Source organism: Elephantulus edwardii, unplaced genomic scaffold (assembly GCF_000299155.1).
Source record: "Elephantulus edwardii isolate Elephantulus edwardi_28Jun2011 unplaced genomic scaffold, EleEdw1.0 scaffold00025, whole genome shotgun sequence".
NCBI lineage: Eukaryota > Metazoa > Chordata > Mammalia > Macroscelidea > Macroscelididae > Elephantulus > Elephantulus edwardii.
The window spans coordinates 16,774,424-16,794,803 of record NW_006399775.1 but is presented as its reverse complement, the minus strand read 5'-3'; the positions used below and the strand labels follow the sequence as shown (position 1 = coordinate 16,794,803).

The following is a 20,380-nucleotide window of genomic DNA, read 5'->3' as shown; positions in this document are numbered from 1 at the left end:
TGACAGATGACTTTCCCAATGCAACTCCTCTTTTGATTTCCTGACAGCTATTGTCAAAAGTATTGATTGTGGAGCAAGATGAAATTTTTAACAACTTCAGTCTCTTCTCCATCTGGCTTCTGCTCATAACATGTCCAAAGCATGAGAGACAAAGTCTTGCCATGGTTGTTTCCAAAGAGCATTCTGGCTGTTCCTTTCCCTAGACAAATTTTGTTCATTTCCCTGGAAGTTGTATTCATTGTGTTCAAAATCTTTATCCATAGCATAATTAAAAATTATCAATTTTCCTTTGGTTTTCCTTACTCAATTGTCTGATTTTCAAATATATATGAGATAATTGAAAATAAAATAAAAAAAAGACTTAAGAGTCTAGGAAACTCGAAGAAAGGTCGACATGAGTTGAAATTTACTCGATAGCAGTCGTCTGTTTGCATTTTGTTTGTTTATTGGATAATCAAAGAGTAAATGAAAGGAAAGGTTTACGTGGAGAAGAACTCCTACCGTTAGTGAGAAAGCAATTATAATATTAGACTCCTACCATTTTTGCTAATGCTGATAAATTAATGGATTTAGATGAAGATTATCAGTGGATTCAAACACCACCAAAAAAGTAGATAACACATATTCTATTACATCCCTGAGAAAAGGAACAGAACTTTCTACAAAACAGTTATTGAAAAAAAGTTTCTAGAGCAAACTCCTAGTTTACAGGAAATACAATACTCTTGTTTCTCTTCAGCTCATATAAATCTTTCGCCTTTTCCAGGAAACACAAGGGATAGAGAAACACATTAACCAATATCACTGAGATGCAGACATAAAAAGTTCAGAAGGTGGTTGTTGTTGTTGTGTATCATTGAGTAGCAACCAAACCACAGCTGACCCTCTGGCGGGTTTTCAGAGGCAGGTAATTGCACAGGAGGAGACTGCCCATTCTTCTGTGGAATAGCTGGTGGCCCTGAACCGCGTGTCTTTGGGATTGCAGTGCAGCTTCCTGCCACTAGGAAACCAGAGCTCCCTTCAACAGGTTTGTTGTCATTATATGCTGCTGAGTCACCTGCGACTCATAGCAATCCTATGTACAACAGCCCTAAATCCTGTTCCAATTTCATTGTCTCCCAAATACCTACTCCCATTACCCCAGTCACTGAATCAATCTATCTCATCAAGGGTCTTCCTTTCTTCCCTCCCAAGCATGATGTTCCTCTCCAGGGACTGGTCCTTCCTTGCAACATGTCCAAAAGTATGTCAGAGCATCAGAATCCTTGCCTCCTGCTTGCTCTCCTAGCAGTCCTTGGTATAGTCAACACTGTTCTCCAGCCCACAGCTCAAAGGCATCAATTCTTCTATCATCCCTAGCCACTGTCCAGCTTTCTGGTGCATAGCAAGTAACTGCAAATACTATGGCCTGGATCAGGTACACCTCAGTCTCCAGACTGACATCATTGCTCTTCAGTACATTGGAGAGGTCTCTGACAGCAGACTTTCCCAATTCAACTTGTCTTTTTATTTCCTGGCTGCTGGTGCCAAGAGGGGTGATTGTGAAGCCAAGCAAACTAAAGCTGTTAACAATCTCAATCTCTTCACCATCTAAACAACCCAAATACACTGCAGGGCAAAATAAAAAAGGAGACATCAACCAATTACAACTACGGATCTTTTTTTAGATCTGTCAGAGGCAGTGATGTGTTGTATAGACCCGGCAGGTAAAATGTGCCTTATATACATCATAAGCAGCTTTAGCCAGGCTGAAGCCATGTCTGAGGAAGCACAGTAGTGCTATGCTCCATCATTAAGTGCAACCACGCATGCACATAGTGCGATAAAGGTAGGAGTCCGTGTGCAAAATGCGGCAAGGAACCACCTTTGTTCTGAGCACTCTCAGAACTTGGGAGGCAAGTTCCTGTGCAGTTCACAGTAACGGCTCATGGATTTGCACTGTGTGAAAATCACACTGAAAGTGATGTTTAAGCCTCTTACAACTCCTCGGCTTTTCTTATTTATTTTCCAAATGGTCATAAATATGGGCATCCAATGTTGGCTGATGGCCTCAGACCTGACATTTAACACAATGAGCAAAATATCAGACCTTGGACACGACTAGATGGCAAAGAAACTTGTTAGCAAGCACATATTTATGCACCAAACAGGAAATTGGAATACTTTACTGGGTATTTGATGATACTGAGTTACTTTTAAGTCTCAGATGTATAATGGTATTGTGGTTATCATACTTTTTAATGACCCCTTATTTTTTAGAAAGTAAATGCTGCTCAAAGGCCTCACATCTCCAGTGGTTCAAATCCACCAAAGGCCCCTCTGGAGACTATGGAGATTGTCCTCCCACTACCATTTATAGCTTCAGAAACCCAAAGGAGGGTTACTAGAAGGTAAAATTGACTCAAGACCAGTGAATGAGTATCTTTCAGAGATGCATCCAGAATTATTTATAGATGAAAAGATAAACTGAAAGGGGAGGTGGAGAAAATAAAATTGGCCCCAAATGAGTTGACAAGCCTTGAGGTGGAGGGAGGGAGGCGTGAGAGTTCATAAGCCCATTCTGTTTGCTGTTATCTGCAGGAGAGAATGCCCCTGTCATCACAGGACACCAGTTCCCTGTCCTGTCATCACAGCTCTCTGAGGTCAGTCCGGCTTCTTCTCTGAACACCCCTCTCGGGCCTTTGTAAATCTACCACAGCCTCCAAAGCTTCCATGACGCTTCATATCCCTAACCCCATGCACACGTGACTGCTTCTCTCTGGAACACCCTTCCCCATCCACTGGCCCTTGAGGGCTGGCTGAGCAGCAGCTTGCAGGGGTCTCCCTAACAGAACCCTCCACTGGGGCTCAGTTTGAGCAGCCCCTCCTCCAGGCTTGTGTGTCTCAGTTCACAGGGAAGAGCTCCTTGAGGGCTGGGGTCCCATCTGACTCATCCCAGGTCCTCAGCATCCAGCACAACACTTGGCCCAGAGCCAACGCTGGCTGAGTCTTCATGGCAGGAAAATCCCCAAGGGCTGGTCACATAGAAGTCGACCAGCTGGTGACCTTGGACACATTACTTCTCACCACGTTACCAGTGGCAGTGTATGCAGACATTAACACTGGCTGCTTCTCTGGGCCTCGACTGCTTCACTGAACTGCTGCTGAGTGCTGTGCATGTGTGGGGGGCCATTCTCATGTGTGCGGGTGTGTTGGTGTTCACTGAGAACTGTTGGGAGGAGCAAGGAGGGACCCAAAACAACCACTTCTGGTCCTTTCCCTGGTCAACTTCTCTCCCAGGAGGCAAGAGTGGGAACCAATCACCAAAGCACCCTTCTCCCCTTCCCCCCTACCCCCTGGAAAGAAAATAAGGGAAAATAAGGCTTGGCAGAGAGAAAGGACTATGTAGGATTTTGCAGCCTCCCTCATGAGGCCCATTAATTGCCACAAATTGCAGACTCAAACCAGGTATCTCCAGGACTCCCCTAGAAGCACGTCACAGTGCCCTCTAGTGGCTCGCTCTCCTGAGCAATCCCTTCTACTGTGTTTTCCCTGGGGTTTCTACCTAGAAGCAGAGGCCTGCTTGGGCTAAAATGCCATGGCGCAGGGACAGACCTGGACTCTGTCTTCTAAGACTCTTTGTCTTCTAAGAGACAAGAAAAGGGTGGAGGGCGTCAGGAGCCCTCAGAGGGTAGCAGTGCTCATGACTTCCGTGTGTGTGTCAGGGTGTGCCCAAGCATGTTGAGTACTGTGTGTATGTGGTCACGTCAGCACACAGAGTGTGCATGGTGGGGCAAGGAAGCCTGTCACAGAATTCTGCCTAGGATCCCAGAGGGTGCACTGGAACCAGGGCTGAGGAATGAGGGGCTGTCATGATATTTCCTGTTATCAAATTTGGGAGAGATGAACTGCAAGGCCATTCTGACCCCTTAACTGAAAGGTCTCTAGTTCTGGGCACCTGAGATTCTTCTATTATTATTTATACTGATTCCAAGCCTCACATTTCCAGTTTCAAATGCTATGAATAGAAGGGTCCAGGGAGGTCAGCTGCCAACCGGCTGCTTCCTCGGGAAGCAGAACCCCAGCTGGCCTGCTCACCACCCCTGGGAGCCATGTGCAACTGCGAAGGGGTTTTGAGGTTTCCTGTTCACAAAGCAGAGACCCCAGCCTCTTCCTGGGAGACCCTGGCAGGAACCCTCAGCTTTGTCTTGGTCCCACAACCGTGGACAAAGCCCCTCCCACTGGGCTTCCACCTCCCCAACTGTACTGTCAGGGCTGAGGGTCCCCTTAGCTGGGTCATTCTGAGACCCAGGGGGGTGGTTCCACTGGGACCATGGGGTCTGGAGACAGTAGTGAAGGCAAACTACCTCCCTTCAGCCCCCATTCTGTGATCACAGAGCCTGGCCTGGCCCCTGCCCATCCCTTTTCCCAGCACCACCGACTGCCAAAGGCACACACTGCTTGCTGTGTCGCCTTGGGCAACTCACTTCACCTCTCTGAACCTGGTTCTTCATCAACAAGCAGGTTCCTCAAGTTCTCTCCCAGAATAACAGTGAAAATTAGGGAGATCATATGTGACCAATTAGGAGATCAACTGGCAGTTAGGGAAACAGGCTCAGGGAGGCTCTGTAACTTGCCCAGGATCTCACAGCATGCCCATGACTGAGCAGGGCAGGGTCTTAACCATATCACACACACACACACACACACACACACACACACACACACACACACACTCACTCACTGCCTGTCTGGAGGTGGAAGCTCTGGAAATGGCAGACCTCAGACCTCTTTACCCTACAGCTTCTGTGGTTTCTATGAAAACGGGCCTTCATTTTCCATTCCCGGCATCCATTCACCCCCAGTCTCAGGGGTGGAAGAAAGGTCCTTTACTCTTCCCTTACTAACCCCACTCCCAGAGGCAGATGAAGACAGTACATGGAGGGACAAGCCTCAGGAGGGGTATATTCAGAGAAGCAGAGGTTCCTGGAAGATGAGGTGAGGTGAAAGGGGGCAGTGCAGGACTGGGGAAGTGTTCTCTGGATGTGCTGGGAAGAGGTACACAGGGGAAGAGAAAAGAGTTAGTAGCAGTGGCTCTGGGGAAGGCCTCTGGGTTGAAGAGGAAAGGGAAGCCCAGCCCTGACTGGTGGGGGCATCTGAAGCAAGGCCATTACCATGCAAACTGCAAGTGTGTCCTCTGAGGCCAGCCTGCTGGTGGAACAAAAACTGGGCAAGCTGGGCTGTCCCTCGGATAGGGGAGGGGCACCTGTCCAGCCCACCCTGGGGAGCAGGAGGTAGCAGATAGTGTTATGGGGTACAAGTTAGAAAGCACGGAGCTTAGTACCTACCCACCCCACCCCCCACCTCTCTGGCTTCTCAACACCCTCTGTGGCCTTATGCCTCTGAGCTTCAGCTGTTTCCACAAATGACTAAGCTTGAGAGAGATGATGAAGGGACAAAGACCTGAAAAAGGGTCCCACAGTCAGAACTGGAAGAGATCTCACAGGTCAAGGTGATTCACATCTACGGACAGACAGAAGGTTCAAGAGGGTCAAGGGATGCCTGAAGACACACAGTCAGCAATGGGAGCCAGTCTTTAAACCATGGCACAGGCCTGACCCCAGCCCACCCTCTGCTACTCCCGTCCTGCCTGGCTCCTGCCCAGTCACACTGCAGGGGAGGGAGGCTGCAGACAGAGACAGTTCCTTCATGTCCCTCCCATCCTCTCTAGTCTTCACTCTCCTAGGACCAACTGTAACTGCCCCTGCTCTGTGGACTCCGCATGCCTCCTTCTACACTCCATATAAGGATTGGTCTAGGAGTGATCGAGAGATGTTGGTTCTGAGTTAGTTGTCAAGGGAGCCAGGTCTAAACCCACTCTGATGTGACCTTGAGCCAGTCATCTGATTGTTCTGGCCTTATCTCAGATGTGGCATGAGGAGGCATGTGGGACGTGGGTTCTTGGGACCGGGAAGGGCTGAGGGGGTAAAACAGAGCTCCTGAAAGGCAGGGCACCTCATGGAGAAGCAGACACCAGGTGAGGGCTCACAGGCTTTATTGGGGACACACGGAGGGCACAGAGACACGCAGCCACCTGCATAAAGGCAGGAGGAGGGCAGGGATGCAGGCGGATGGAGCACGGAGCTACAGAGCTGCAAGGACATGGCAAGCAAAGAAGCAGAGGGCAGGGCCACCCCCTCGAGGTCTGGCCTCCCTGCGTTGGCCAAGAAAGATCGGCAAAGGACAGGACTTCAAGCACCTCCCAGAAATGACTTCAGAACTCCAAGGCAGAAAGGACCAGTTCCCACTACAGCCCATCACCCCAACACCCCACTCCTGCTTGCACCCTGTGTGGGGTGCTCAGCCTCCTGGTACCCCAGCCATTCTGAGGTAGCTCTGATCCTTCATCTCTCACCGTCTCTACTCCCATGGCCCTGAGGCTCCTCCTGGTGGCTCTGCTTTATGGGAAGAGATGTGGACATGCCCCGTCTGATCACAGACATTAAACAGACTAGCCTTGAGACAGAGTGTTGGGGACACTTCCTTGGGAACCCTCAACACCTGACCAGGTGGTCGGTCAAACTCCTCCCTCCAAAGAGGGGTCTCTCTATTCCTGAGCAGTATAAGAGGGGGCCTGAAGTTTAGGAGCCAGAACAGAATCTGTTACTCTCTCTGTGCCTCAGTTTCTCTGTCTTCTTTTGAGTAGTTGCACCTCATGACCTGAGGCCAGTGTTTCTCCATCATTCCCCACTGCTCCCTAACCCAACCCTCCCACTCAGCGCCATCAAAAATGCCAAAAGATACCCAGTGGGATAAACACTCTTCTTCTCAGATCAGTGAGCTGGGAAAATCCCCACTTCCCAGGAAGGAACACCTGAGACTCAGAGAATCCTTCCCACCAGCTTCCCCCAGGAAGAGAAACCCCTGCGCCCAGCTACTCCCCCCACACTGCACATGCTTCCTCGTCTCTGTTCAAAAAGACCTTTCCAAGGGCATGATCAAGTCCCCACTACGAGCCACCCATGAATCAGCTGGGCAACTGCATAATATATAAAGTCAGACCTGCACTCAGGGCAGGCACAGACCTCTAGAATATATCCATATGAATATAGCATCCTCTCTCTCAATATAAACATATATATAATATAGATAAGCAGATAGATCTCTACGTGACTTCCCTACCCCTCCTGTCTCCTGCACTTGTTCACTCTCTAGGACATTCTCACAAAAGCCAGAGCAGGGCCAGGACGCCACCCCTTCTCCACCCCTCCCAAGACCCACTCAGCCAGGTGGTCACACGGTAGTCCTGCCCAGTGTCCTGGGAGCCCTGTGGCCCACTGGGAGCAGTGTTCTCCTGGGTCTCAGGCTGGATGGTCACCTCCAGGCATGGACCTTCGCAAAGTGCATTGATCAGGAGGCCACCAGACCCCTGCTTGCTTGCTTGCTTGTTTCCTGGGGGCCAGCTGTTCCTGCTGTGCCCAACTCCCCGTCTGTGCAGGACGCTGATGGAGGGTTCTCTGGATCTTCTTCTCTGTCTGTGTGTCTTTCTGTCTCTGTTTCTTTGCTCCCCACAATGAAGTGGGGGGGGGGGGAGCAGGCACCAGGGCCTCTCCACCTTCCCCACGGGTCCTGGCCAGGTCTCTCATCTACAGAAGCAGTATCAGGTCTTCTAGACTACAGAGCCTCCCGAGAGCAGATGGCCAGCACCAGGAAGGACTCCAGGAGTGGCTGGCCAAGACAAGGACAAGCTGAAGAGCTGGAAGAATGTCCCCACACACACACCCGGGCAAGGCAGAGGGCAGCTGGGTGAGAGGAGAGGTGACAGCAAGGGGCTGCCCTCAGAGCTGGTTAAAAATCACAGAGGCCTTGAGGTTGGCGGGCTCAACGCCCTCGCCAAAGGTGATGAGGAAGAACATGACCTTGCGGATCTTGGCCAGGTCTGACAGGCGCTCCCCGAACTCCAGGGCATCCGCCTCATTCCAATCCATGGCGTCCGAGTCCTCCTTGCGCCAGAAGATGGCAGCGGGGTCCAGCAGCTGGCGCGTCATGAGGTTGGTGAGGTCAGGCGTCCAGTTCTGCGAGGTGCCCGTGATGGTGACCTTGCCCGCCTTGTCCAGCACGACGTTCCAGCGCTCGAACTGCAGCTTCTGCTGCTGGATGAAGTCGAGGCGGTACACGGACTCCGCCGGCCGCAGCAGCTTCTCGCCATCCTGGCGCTTCTCCCCACGCTGCTTCAGGCTCTCCACACGCAGCCTCATCTGCTTGGTCAGGTCCTCGTCCAGGACCAGCGGCATCTCGAGCTGAGGTTTCTGTGGCCCATCCTCCGCCATCGCCTCACTGCTGCTGCTGCTGCTACCACCACCACTGCTGCTGCCACCAGTGCCACCAAGAAGCCGAGTGGGCTGGGGCCTCCAGGCACCGGGGAAGAGGCCACAGCAGAGGGCCCGCCTACCTGCCCGCCCGCCCCTCCACTCTCACCTGGCTGCCACAGACCCTGCCCAGGCCTCCAGGTGAGGTGAGGGACCCGGATGTCAAGCTTCCCTGGGGTCCCAGACGCCTCCTCTCTTCTCGCCCAGTGGTACAGGAGGCACTGCTGGCAGGCAGCAGGGTGAGAAGTTCCTAGGGGACCAGTTGCTGATGTCAATCGCTGTGGCAACCACCCTGACGACAACATCAAGGGATGGCTGGGAGCCGGGTTGTTTGTGAAGGGAGTAATTCAACAGGGCAGTGAGAGGGGAGGGCTGTGGAGAGCACATCCTCACTGGATGTATGTAAGAGGCCTGACGACCACCTGGTAAGAGGGTGGAAAGGACATGGACCCTGGGGGGCTGCCTCATGTGAGATTTGAAGTCACACAGGGCAAACCCAAGGCGCAACCTCAACTCTGCCTCACCTCTCCAGACCCAACTGCCACGCTGAAGCAGAGTTTGCCTCTCAAAATGCCCTGGGAACCGACCCTTTCATGCTCCGTCAGGTCCTGTGTCCACGACCATTCTCTCTTACCTCATCCCATCACAGATCTCAAACGTTCACGAGCATCAGAATCACTTTGTTAGATTCTGCCAGAGCCCCAGCCCCAGTGCTTCTAAAGCAGTAGGTCTGTGGCAGGTCTAGAACCTGCATTTCCACAGCCGCTCGGGGGATGCGGACCCAAGGAACGCACTGTGGGAACCACTGGTCTATGTGATTCTGCCTGACCTCTCCATCTCAACCCTGTACCCACGTGGCAGCCCCACAACCCACTTTATCTCCTACTAAAACTCACCACTCTCTCCATCTATATTGATCCTCAATGTTTCCCAGGAGATCAGAAGCTGAGGAAGAAGCAGAAGTTGATAAATCTCTCTCTCCCCAGTTTCTGGGGCAAAAGTAGGAGCTCAGCTAAAATGAGAGCAGAGTGATGCGGGGGTGGAGGAGAAGCTAAAACGAGGGCAGAGATACGACCAAGGGGAACAAATGAAAACAAGCTGAAGGGTCTGAAGGACTACAATCACAGTCATTTGCTAGCTATGGAGGGTATTTAAGCCAATGGGTTCAAAGAGAGGCAGGTGCACCTTTAATTTGACAACTTTGCTCATTTGTCCAATTCAGTATGTCTTTTGATCTCTTAATGACTGTTACAATGGGCACTGATTGTGGATCCAAGTAAAATGAAATTGTTGACAAATTCAATCCTTTTCCCATATCATGATGTTGCCTATTGGTCTAGTGGTGAGGATTTTTATTTTCTTGATGTAGAGAAGTAACCCGTATTGAAGGCTGCTGTCTTTGAAGTAAGAGCTTCAACTGACAGCATTTTTCATTGCTTTGTATGCATCTGAGAGCTGGACAATGACCAATAAGGACTGAAGAATGAATGTCTTTGAATTGTGGTGTTGAAAAAGAGTACTAAGTATCTTAAGTACCCAAAAGAAAAGATAAATCTGTCTTGGGGAGGGAGGAGTTCAACCAAGGTGGTCCTTAGTGGCAAAGATGGTAAAACTTCACTCACCTACTTTGGGCATGCTGTCAGGAGGGACCAGTCCTTGGGAAAAGACAACATAATGGGAAAGGTGGAGGGTCAGTGAAAGAGAGGAAGACCCTCAATGAGATTCACTGACATAGTTACTGTGACTACTGGCTCACGCATGGCCGAGATGCTGAGGATGGCACAAGGGCGGCCACCTGTGGTTTACAGGGTCACTGTGAATGGTCATCTACTCAGTGACACCTAACAATAATGACAGGAACAGAGCACCCAGCCTTGCCAAGACATCTTGAGCCCTGGGGTCAGTTCTGGGGTCACTAGCAGCAATCCCCAGGGGTATTCCAGATAGTAGTGAGAAGACAGGGAGGTGTTAAGTTGTAATGGGAGAATAGTTGGGGTGCTTTTAACCCTCAATAGAAAAGACTAGAAGGAAATGCCGAAGATCCTTAACACTGGGTGTTTTCTGTGTAATGAACACCTTCAGTGGCTTGGAACTTCTCGGCATCTTTTCAAATGTTCTGTCCGCCATGCCACTGTAGGTTTGGAGCCTATGGTCACAGTAACTATGTCAAATGAGGAGACCCAAGGTGATTCTTGTTTGTGGGCCCCTCCTTGTTTGGGGTCCAGCCCCCAAATTAAAATCAACCCTGTTGCCATCTAGTAGGTCCAGATCACAGTGTCCTTAAGGGACAGTCTAGACGCGCAGTGATCCCACAGGACGGAATTGCACTGGCCCACAGCTCTCGTTCCAAGGCTGGGATCTTACAGAAGCAGGCCACCATATCTTCACATCTTTCTCCCACGGAGTGATTGGTGGGTTCAAACCACCAACCTTTTTCAGTTAGCAACTGAGCTTTTTTAACCACTGTACCATTAGAACTCTATGAGTCAAACCAGGGCACGACAAACCATAGACTTGCAGAAGTGATTAAACCCATCCTCAGGCCACCTTGGACAGGCCACACCTGATGGAAAGTGTTCAACTCCACTGTCACACCTCGATTTCTGGTTCACAAAACATGGTCAGTCAAAGCCAATCGCCAGAGAAGATATGGTCCAGTCACAGAGACCACAGTGACCCACCAACAGTATCAAAGAAGGGGGTGGCCCACTGCCAAGAGGTGCCTGAGAGAAGGCAGAAATAGGTCGGGGAGCCCAGAAACAAGCAAGAAGGAGGACTTAGGACATAGAGAGAGCCACTACATATCACAGGCTTGCCGCCTCCCGGAGGCTGGAAAGGTTAGGTTTGAACCAAGGTCAAGACAGGAACATGACCTGCCCAGGTCTGGCCAGCTTTGAACTGCATGCCCACTAGACCCAAGCTGGCCCAAGGCTGGAGGCAGAGGTGGTGACTTCTGGCAGAGGGGGCGGTGCGCATCACTGTAGGCTCCGTGTCTCCAAACTTTGAGGCTGAGCAGGAGGGCAGTGGGCACAGCTCAGACCGGGCACCTCCCCCACCTTCTGTGGAGAAAACAGGGTGTGGCAAGGGAGGCCCTGCAGGGCAACAGGCCCACACAGTGAGGGGTGACAACAAACAGGGCCTGGTCAGCAGGGACAAGAGGGGAAGGCCAGGCCCAGTAATGAGCTCCCCAGGGCCCTGGGTCTTCTGTTGGGACCTAGATGCTGTCACTACAGCAGCACCAGGAGGCAGCGTGCAATTAGCCAAGAGCTACCCACCTCCTCTGCTCACCCTCCCCGGTACCCACGCCATCAGGCCTAGTAGCTTCTTATATTTTGCAGGAGGAACTTCTGGGCCTGGGATTATTAACATGAGGCGACCCAAGTCCACAGAGTACTGAAGATGCGCCAGGCCCCTGTCTCCAAGTCCCAGGTCCTTTCACCCCCTAGAGGGGAAGCTGCATCGGGAGCTGCCTGAGTCCAGCTATGGGTGAAGCCCCAATAAGCTGAGACCCTCCCTTTCCCATGACCAGAAAAAGACCCAATGTGGTCAAGACGCAGCCCCACTGAAGATCCCCAGGAGGTCTGGAAAAGCAAGAGTAGAGTGTGAAGGTGCTCGTCAGTGGCTGGGCAGACTGTTTAGGAATGAGATCCATTTCTAAAATGTTCTGGAGCCTTCGGTATGCCAGGCTCCTGTGGGGCTCAGAAGGAAGATATAAGTTGGGTTAACTCTGTCCATGGGGAGCTCACCTCAAGGGAGGAGACCATGAATAAACAGGTGATTACAGGGCAAGGCAGGGGTGGAGGGGAGACATCCCAAGTCACAGGGAGAATGTCTGTGTGTCTCCTCCTGCTGAGCCCTGGCTTAGCTGGAGCAGGGAGAGGGGACTCCTGGCAGGGAGACGTTGGTCTGGGCTCAGAGAAGGGGTTGGATCCCTGGGGGTCAGAAGAATAAGGACTAGCTCTGTGCCTAGAGAATAGCTCCACACAGCCCCTTTCTGGCCTTAGAGCCTCAAGTTTGAAACGATCCCATGTGGGTCCCTAAGGACTGCCCAGCTCTGAGGCTCCACCACTACCTAGACTACCAAATGCAGCAGTTGGGTCTGCAGTGGCCCAAAGACCATAGCTCTCACTCTTCCTCTCCCCACAGGGTTATTGGGGAAGTAGAAACTGCTTCAGAGGACAGACCCTGGAGTAGGGGTGACCTCTGGGGACAGGTTCTGGAATGGCTTCAAGAATTCACTCTCCTGTTCAAAAGACAGGACAGGAGGGCACCTACCACAGTGACAGCTGCAGCTGAGGGCACAGCTCCCTCTCATGGCTGAAGGATGTTTGGAGTGCAAGGCCAACTCCTCCCACCACGTGGAAACACACACTCTGAATATTACCATTCTCACCATCATGTCTTTCATAAAACACAAGGCACCTGAAGTCCAGTATCTCATTTCACCCTCACAGCAACCCCCAAAAGGTTATCCTCACCACAACAAGATAAAGGTAAGCAATCCAATTGAAAAATGGGCACAGGATATGAACAGATATTTCACCAAAGAAGACATTCAGATGGCCAACAAACACATGAAGAAATGTTCAAAATCCCTGGCTCTAAGAGAGATGCAAATCAAAACAACTATGAGATATCATCTTACCCCAGTAAAATAGCAAAATTTAACAGAACAGCAAACAACAAATGCTGGTGAGGTTGTGGAGAAACTGGAACCCTTATTCACTGTTGGTGGGAGTGTAAAATGGTGCCACTATGGAAGGCAGTGTGGCGCTTTCTCAAAATGTTAGAAGTAGAATTACCATTTGACCCAGCAATTCTACAACTGGGAATATGCCCTAAAGAAACCATAACTGCCACCCAAGCAGATATATGCACATTCATGTTTATCGCGGCTCTGTTTGCAATAGCAAAGAGTCGGAAACAACCCAGGTGCCCATCAACAAATGAACAGATAGAGAAGCTCTGGTATATTCACACAGTGGAATACTATGCTGCATTGAAAAACAAGGAACTCAAAAACCAAAAAAAAAAAACAAACCGAAAAACAAGGAACTCATGCAGTATTATTAAAAATGGGTGACCCTGCAGGACATTATGCGGAGTGAAATTTCTCAGTCACAACAGGACAAATACTACATAATGCCACTGTTATAAAACAGGAGTGACTTTGGTGTTGGGGGGGAATCTAAGAAAATAGAGGATAAATAATGTATACTACATTGAAACAGATGAGGGAGAGAACTGTTTGGAAGGAATATACGATTAGGTATCATTTTCATGACAAGAGTCCAGAATGAGAGCTTCATGGGGGAGTAGACTGGGGGGTTGGATTGCATAATAATGAAAGTATTGTTTGTTTTTACTTTTCAAAGAGAAGAACTGGAGGGAGGAGTGGGCAGGGAGGAAAATGTGCAACAAAGAATAAATGGAAATTCAAAGTCTCTATAAACTTTCATTAAAATTTCAATTAAAAAAAAAGGTTGTCCCAATATCTCAGATAAAAACAAAAAACCTTGATTCTGACTCATAGCGACCTTGAGGGCAGATGAGAACTGCCCCATAGGGTCTCCAAAACTTTAAATCTTTATGGAAGCAGGCTGTCCCACTGATCTGCTATGGAGGAGTTGGTGAGTTTGAACCACCAGTCTTTTAGTTAGCAGTTGAATTTAACGATGGAGCCACCAGGGTGCTCCCCCCCCCAAAAAAAAGAACATACACTTAGAAAGTCACAGAACTACCAAAGGATGAGGCTAGGGGCTTGAACTTGCATCTCTTCAGACTCAGAGACTGAGTGCTAGGTCTGGTAGTCCACTGGGAGGTGTGGCATTAACCCTATGCCTGAGCCTCTCTGGAGGTTCAAATCCACCAGCAGCCTTGTGGAAGAAAGATGGGTAATCTCCTTAAATGTGATTTATAGCCTTGAGAACTCAGCTATGAGCTGGTTCTAATTTGATGGCAATGATTTTGAGTCCATTAATAGAGAGAAACTGAGCAATCTCCTCTCGTGTGATTTACAACCTTTGACCTGCTGGACAACAGAACAAGCAGCTATGTCTTGAAGAAAGTGCAGCCAGAGTGCTCCTTGGAGGCAGGGATGGAGACACTTTACCTCACAGACTTGAGGTATGTTGCTAGGAGAGATGATTGCTGGGAAAGGAAATCAAGCTTGAAAAGGCGAGGACCCGTGGAAGAGAGAAAGATACTCAACGGTTTGAACTGAGAGTGGCTGTGGCAATGGGCTCAAAAGTGTCAGAGATGATGAGGATGGCACAGGATAGGGCAGGCTTCAGACCTGTTGTTCACAGGATCATGATGAGTCATATTTAACTCTATGACACCTAAGAACAACGATGACCTGCTGGAGGGTCAGCTGTAAGTCGGTTCCAACTCAGAGGTAAAGAGAATAACAGAACAGGAAGGTAGGGATAAGTAAAGGAGCTGTGATTTCTATATTCTAGAAGAGAACGCAAACCTGAAAACGCGCCCACCACGCCTCTCTCCACTGCTATTCCCGCCAATCGTTCTCCAGAGATGAGCCTCCACACCAGCCTCCAGGACTCCCCAGGACAGGCTCAGCCTGCTGGATTTAAGATCTGCAGTGCCTAGTGTTGCCACAAGAGGGCAGGGTATCAATCCCTAAGCTTTTCCAATCATTGGTCCAGACCCTCAGCAGCCTGTAAACACAAATCATGCAGTTCAGGGTTATGTGTTTTGCCTTCTCTGAACATCTGGGGCGTGTGAGACCCAGAGAAGGACAGAAAGGCTCCTGAAAGAGGTCTCCTGAGCCCTGGAGAGTTGTCTCTATTTGGAACAGGCTATGGACAGCCTCCACGTGTCTCAGGTCTGTAGCCATCTCCATCCACCACCTGGTAGCTCCAGGAACTGTAGGTCCTAAGCTATCAGACTCACCATGGGAGCTGTGCAGGGTTCCAGGACCTGCCCATGGAGGACCTGCCAGGTGAGGTGACAGGGTCCAACATCAACCTCACCGCACTCCTGCTACAGGCACGTCTGCACCTGCACACTTGGGGGCCTCTCCACTGCCCAGCAGCGAGGGCCACCGTGGAGTCAGCACCTTTCACCCACTCCAGCCTTACCTTCTGCCACAGTGACTCTCGGGAGGCGAGTGATGAGCAGGCCGCCACGAACCAGCAGTTGCCCACCTGGCCCTGGTGCAGGTCGTGGGAGCTGATGCCGTCCACAAAGAGGCGCGGGTCCTCACAGATGTCCTGTGGAGAGGGCGGGGAGAGCGTGAGACAGGAGCACACAGACACCCATGCTCGGCAGATGGGGGGCCCTTGCCCACATGCCCAGGCTGCTTCTGCTTCAGTCCTTCTGTCCCAGATTCCACCTGGACATCTCCCCTGCCCTGTCTACAAACCTCCACTCTTATCTCATAGGTTTGAAGGCATGCTGTAGGGTGGCAGGGCACCTGCTCCTGGGCCACCTTGCCTGCTGCACTCTGGGGTCCCCTCTGGCCAGCAGGAGTTCATTTCCATGACACTCCCACACCAGCAGTCTGTGTTCCCACTCCCACCCAGTACCCACAGCCGTGACAGTGTGGGGATGAGCCTGGAGAGCAAAGAAACCTCAACATTACGTGATGAACAGGTGAAGCGAGGTTAAGGGCCCAGCTCCACGCCGAGGCCCAGCTCTGCACCAGGCCCCATGGGAAGCACATTCCTGGCATGTCCCTTCTGACCCCACCCACCTGAGGAGCTCCTGCTGTTGTGAGGGGCCTGGAGGCGATGCCAACTCACAGCTAGCCCATGTGGCAGAGCAGAACCGCCCCATAAGATCTCCTGGGCTGTAATCCGCACAAAAGGGAGCTCTGGGGGCACAGTCCATAGGGAGCTGTGCTGTGAACCAAATGTATTGTCTCTGTGAAGGTGCAAAATCCCCAGCGTGTCTGTGGGAGAAAGATGGACATCTCCTCCCATGCGATTCACAGTCTCAGGAAACCTGCTGAAGGGTCAGCTATGAGTCGGTTCTAACTTGATGGCAACCAGAAGCAGATGAGGTCACTAGATCTTTCTCCCTCCAAGGCCTGGGCTGGTTCAAACAGCAGTTTCTTAGCAGATGGGTTCTTGGCTGTTTGTGTCGCTAGGGTTCCCTACCTGGAGTATGGATTGATCTCTCATTTGACAGATGACAAATGGCAGTTCAGAGAAGAGCAGTCAGTTGCCAAACCAAATGCCCCAGTGGAGTAGAAACACTTTCTGATTTTTCCATGGAAGCTGCCCGCAGGCACGGCCAGGCGGCGGCACAGGGCAGGGGTGGCCTTGGCCCGCTGCCAGGGGCTGCTCCACAGGACACAGGCAGGGAAATGATTCACATCCAACCGCAGCCCTCAGGCCCAACCCCTCCCAATTCCTTGGGCCCCTTTTCTGCCTGCCGGAAGAGCCAGCCTGGGTGGGCTCTGGGATCCCCCACCTTCCACCTCATCCCTGCCCAATGGCTCCAGCTGGGCTTTTCTTCTCATCTCTCAGTTGGGGGCTTTTCCTTAAAATGCTCCCCTGAACATGGCTGTAGATGGAACAAAATAGGCATTGAGGCTTCAAACCAGACACAATCTTAGCTCCTAGCCCTCTACTGGGTCATCTGTCTGAGCCCTGGATTTCTCATCTAAAAAGTGGAAACAATAAGATGTACTAAAGTGTCAAGTACAATGCCTAACCCAAAGAGAATGAGCATCTATTTACATTTCCAAGCGACAAAAGGCTATGCCCAGATCCACACAGGTGATTCCAGTACCAAGAGAAGGAGACGGCCCCTCACCCTGAGTCCCCACAGCTGTTATTGCCCCAGGCTCCTGGGGAGCTGTCTGCACCCCCATGGCAGGAACAGCTGAGAGCATACTGCATGCTCCCAGCCCTGGCACAGGGAGAGAACTGAGACGACATCTACAAAGCTCCCTGGGTGCCCTGTGTGTCTGATGTGTGCCCCGTGGGCCAGGCTGTGGCAGGCTGGGTGTGGCATTTCTCTTCACTTTAACACTCCAGGTCTCTATTCAGGACATGGACACATCCAAGAGGCCCACTCCAGGCCCCTCGTCCTTGCCTATCAGCATCTTCAGAGAACAACAAAGGGACAGTTCCCCTGTGGGTGAGATGACAAGAGTGTATCTTCCACGTGGCAGGAACACCACTTTCTCTTAACATTCATCATAGCCTAAGGAGTGGGCAATGGTGCTCCTTTTTACAGATGAGGAGATGGAGGCCCAGAGAGGTTGGATAACATGTCCCAACCACACAGTATGGGGAGGACAACAAGGGGCAGCACCGTTGCTTGTCTGCTTCAGGTGATGCTCCAGAGACCAAAGCAGCTTCGGTCTTACCGCAGGTGGCCAGCAGAGGGTGCCACAGGCTGGAAGCAAGAATCTGAATTCCTGCTCCACCCATTTACGGCCCGGGCAACAGGGGACAGTTGGCTCAGCCTCGCTGTGCCTCCATTTCCCACCATTCAGAATGGATAGATTGTTTGCCCGGCAGGGTTAGGAGGGGGAGCACTTGGCCCAGGGCCTGGCTCAGAGTGAGAGCTGATTCCCACTGCCAGACCCATTAACAATACGTGGCCACGAAAGGCACACTCGGCCCCTTCCTGCAAGTCCTCTCTGTCCTGGAGACGTCTCCAGGATGAGATCTGCTCAAGCCCTAATGTGCCTCCAATGGGGGAAAACCCATCCGATTTTCACACAGCGCTCCTAGAATCCAGAGCCCCTGTTAGCATATCCCCTACCAAGGACCATCCCCAGAGGACACTTCCCTCCCTCCCACCCAAAGCCTCTAAACTCCAGCACCCGCCTTTCCCTGCCCCATCACTTCGGGTCCCACCCTCTCCCTGTTTGCAGGCTGTCCTTCCTCAAGTGCAAGCTCCAAGACCCAAAGGTCAGAGGGTAACCCGGTTCAAACCCCACCCATCACCCTCAGGAGAAAACTGCAAACCACAACCAGTTCGTTAAGGTGGGCAGCACCCTGAAGGAGCTACACACTCCATTAAATGACCAACTGCAGGTGAGCTCTGGTTGCCTAGTGGCAAGAAGCTGCACTGCAATCCCATAAGTGCGTGGTTCAAATCCACCAGATGCTCTGCTGAAGAAGGAGGAACAATCACCTCCTTTACCAGTCGGATCCAATTTGACGGTACACACATAAAAAAAAACAAAACAAAAAAAAATGACCAACTGCAGGAGATCAAAAGGGCTGTGTCTGCTCGGGAATAACAGTGCTCAGAAGGCAGGAACATATTAGAGCCTCTACTTGGAATATTATTGCTTTTTAATTTTTGACTCATGTACTTTTAACTTGTTAGTTAAATTTGTTGTCTTCTAGGCTACAACAGTTCCATGATGCATCTTCAAGGATATGAACATGTACGGCTAAGCACAATTGATAGCAGTGCATCTAAATTCCAAAATAAATCTCCATAATAGTCTATGTGTTTCCTATTGCCAAAGGGGCCCTTTAGAGTAGTGAGAGAAGATCTTCACCCTAAAACCCACAGCATCCCTTTTCAGCAGAAAGTAGCTAAGAGAATACGCCATCCCCTTTTCCTTATGAATCAGGGTGAAGTCTCTCTCAGGCAGGAGGGATAGGGAATGGCAAAGGACACACTAACAGAGGAGATTAATCAGAACTGGCTTTGACAAGCACTGTGGCAATTGGGCAATTAAAACAGACTTTCAAGGGGGGAGGGAAGAGGAACGAACTGGGGAGAAGGGTAGAGAAAACAGTGCAACAATGAATGAATGGAAATCCAAAATCTCTGTAAATGTTCATTGAAATTAATAAAATTTAATTTAAAAAAAAAAGGTGGCAGGAACAGATAGATGAAAAAGATAAATGGAAGAAGTAAACACAGGGAGGGAGCAGGATGAGTGCTGTTACAATGCTGGGACTGTGGCCAACGTCACAAAATCAAAATGGGTATCAATTTTTTAATAAAAAATCAATTTGCTTTATGGACTTACATATAAATTACAAGTTAAAAAAATACAGTAAAAATTCCACAATCTTCTAAAAAAAAAGTTGTTTTTAGGGTTTCATTTAACCCCATCTCTACTCCATTGCCCATGTAGCACCATAACACACAGACAGAACTGCTCATGCCCCAGACTAGTTCCCGCCCACTCTCGGGCCTCTGGTTCTCAGGGCAAACTGGCCCAGTCTTAATGCCTTTTTCCTCAGGCACAGGTCAAGGAGCCAAATACGACTGACTGACGCTCAGCACCAGAGAAAGGGTTGTCCACGGGCCCTCGCTACAGGACATGCATCCCAGAGACAGAGCGAGGACTCTGACAGCCAGCTCAGGGCCTGGGACTTGGTAAGCACTCCATGAATGAATGCATGAGCAAATGGAGGCTGCAAGGGGCGCTAACAACTCCGGCCTCTGAATCTAGTGTGTTTCTTCCACTCCAGGTGTCTCCAGAAGCTGAGATCCTTCTAATCAGTCCCATCTCAGGCCCAGGACATTGGGATTCACTGAGCCTATCAAAGTCTGTTCACATGGCAGCTTCGCAGGCACAGGAACCAGGCTGAGACCTCGGGAGATCAGGTTCTTCCCCTCAGCATGAGAATGGTACCCCACTCCACCTCAAGGCTCCCCAGGCACCAAGGCTCCTCCCATAGCAGGACCTCTGAGGCTGAGGCCAGCATCCTGCAGTGGTGAGTGGTAAGCAGGGGAAGAGGAATCATTCGTCAGGCCAAACGGCACCTTCTCACCCTCACACATTCCTGATCCCCCAGGTTTTCAGAGAGGAAAGATGGAGAAGATTGTCCATCTTTTTTCCCACGGAGCAGTTGGCAGATTTGAACTGCAAGCCTTTGTGCTGTCAGTGCAATTCCTTACCAGTAAGCCACCAACTTGAAAAAAAAATAAGGCCCCCAGAATAGATGGTATACCAATTGACATATTTCAGCTAACAGATGCTGCCGTAGATGTGCTCACCAAGTTGTGCCAAGAAATCTGGAGAACAACCACTTGGCCAACTGACTGGAAGAGATCTATATTTGTTCCCATCCCAAAGAAGG

The 20,380-nt window shown here is 50.6% G+C and overlaps 2 protein-coding genes across 2 annotated transcripts in view; both read right to left on the bottom strand.

The window, feature by feature from the left end:
• CAPN5 (calpain 5) overlaps positions 1–20,380 on the bottom strand; it is a 53,312-nt gene that overhangs the window by 16,571 nt on the left and 16,361 nt on the right. Inside the window, exon 3 of the mRNA XM_006882876.1 lies at positions 15,449–15,580. Within this exon, the coding sequence (XP_006882938.1) occupies positions 15,449–15,580 (132 nt within the window). The remainder of the gene's footprint in view (positions 1–15,448; positions 15,581–20,380) is intronic.
• Positions 7,818–8,309, bottom strand: OMP (olfactory marker protein). Its single transcript, XM_006882875.1, has one exon. It carries the CDS (start codon positions 8,307–8,309, stop codon positions 7,818–7,820), a length of 492 nt encoding a protein of 163 aa, XP_006882937.1.

Excerpts from the sequence above, each read along its gene's own strand:
- OMP (XM_006882875.1), bottom strand. The coding sequence starts at position 8,309 with ATGGCGGAGGATGGGCCACAGAAACCTCAGCTCGAGATGCCGCTGGTC.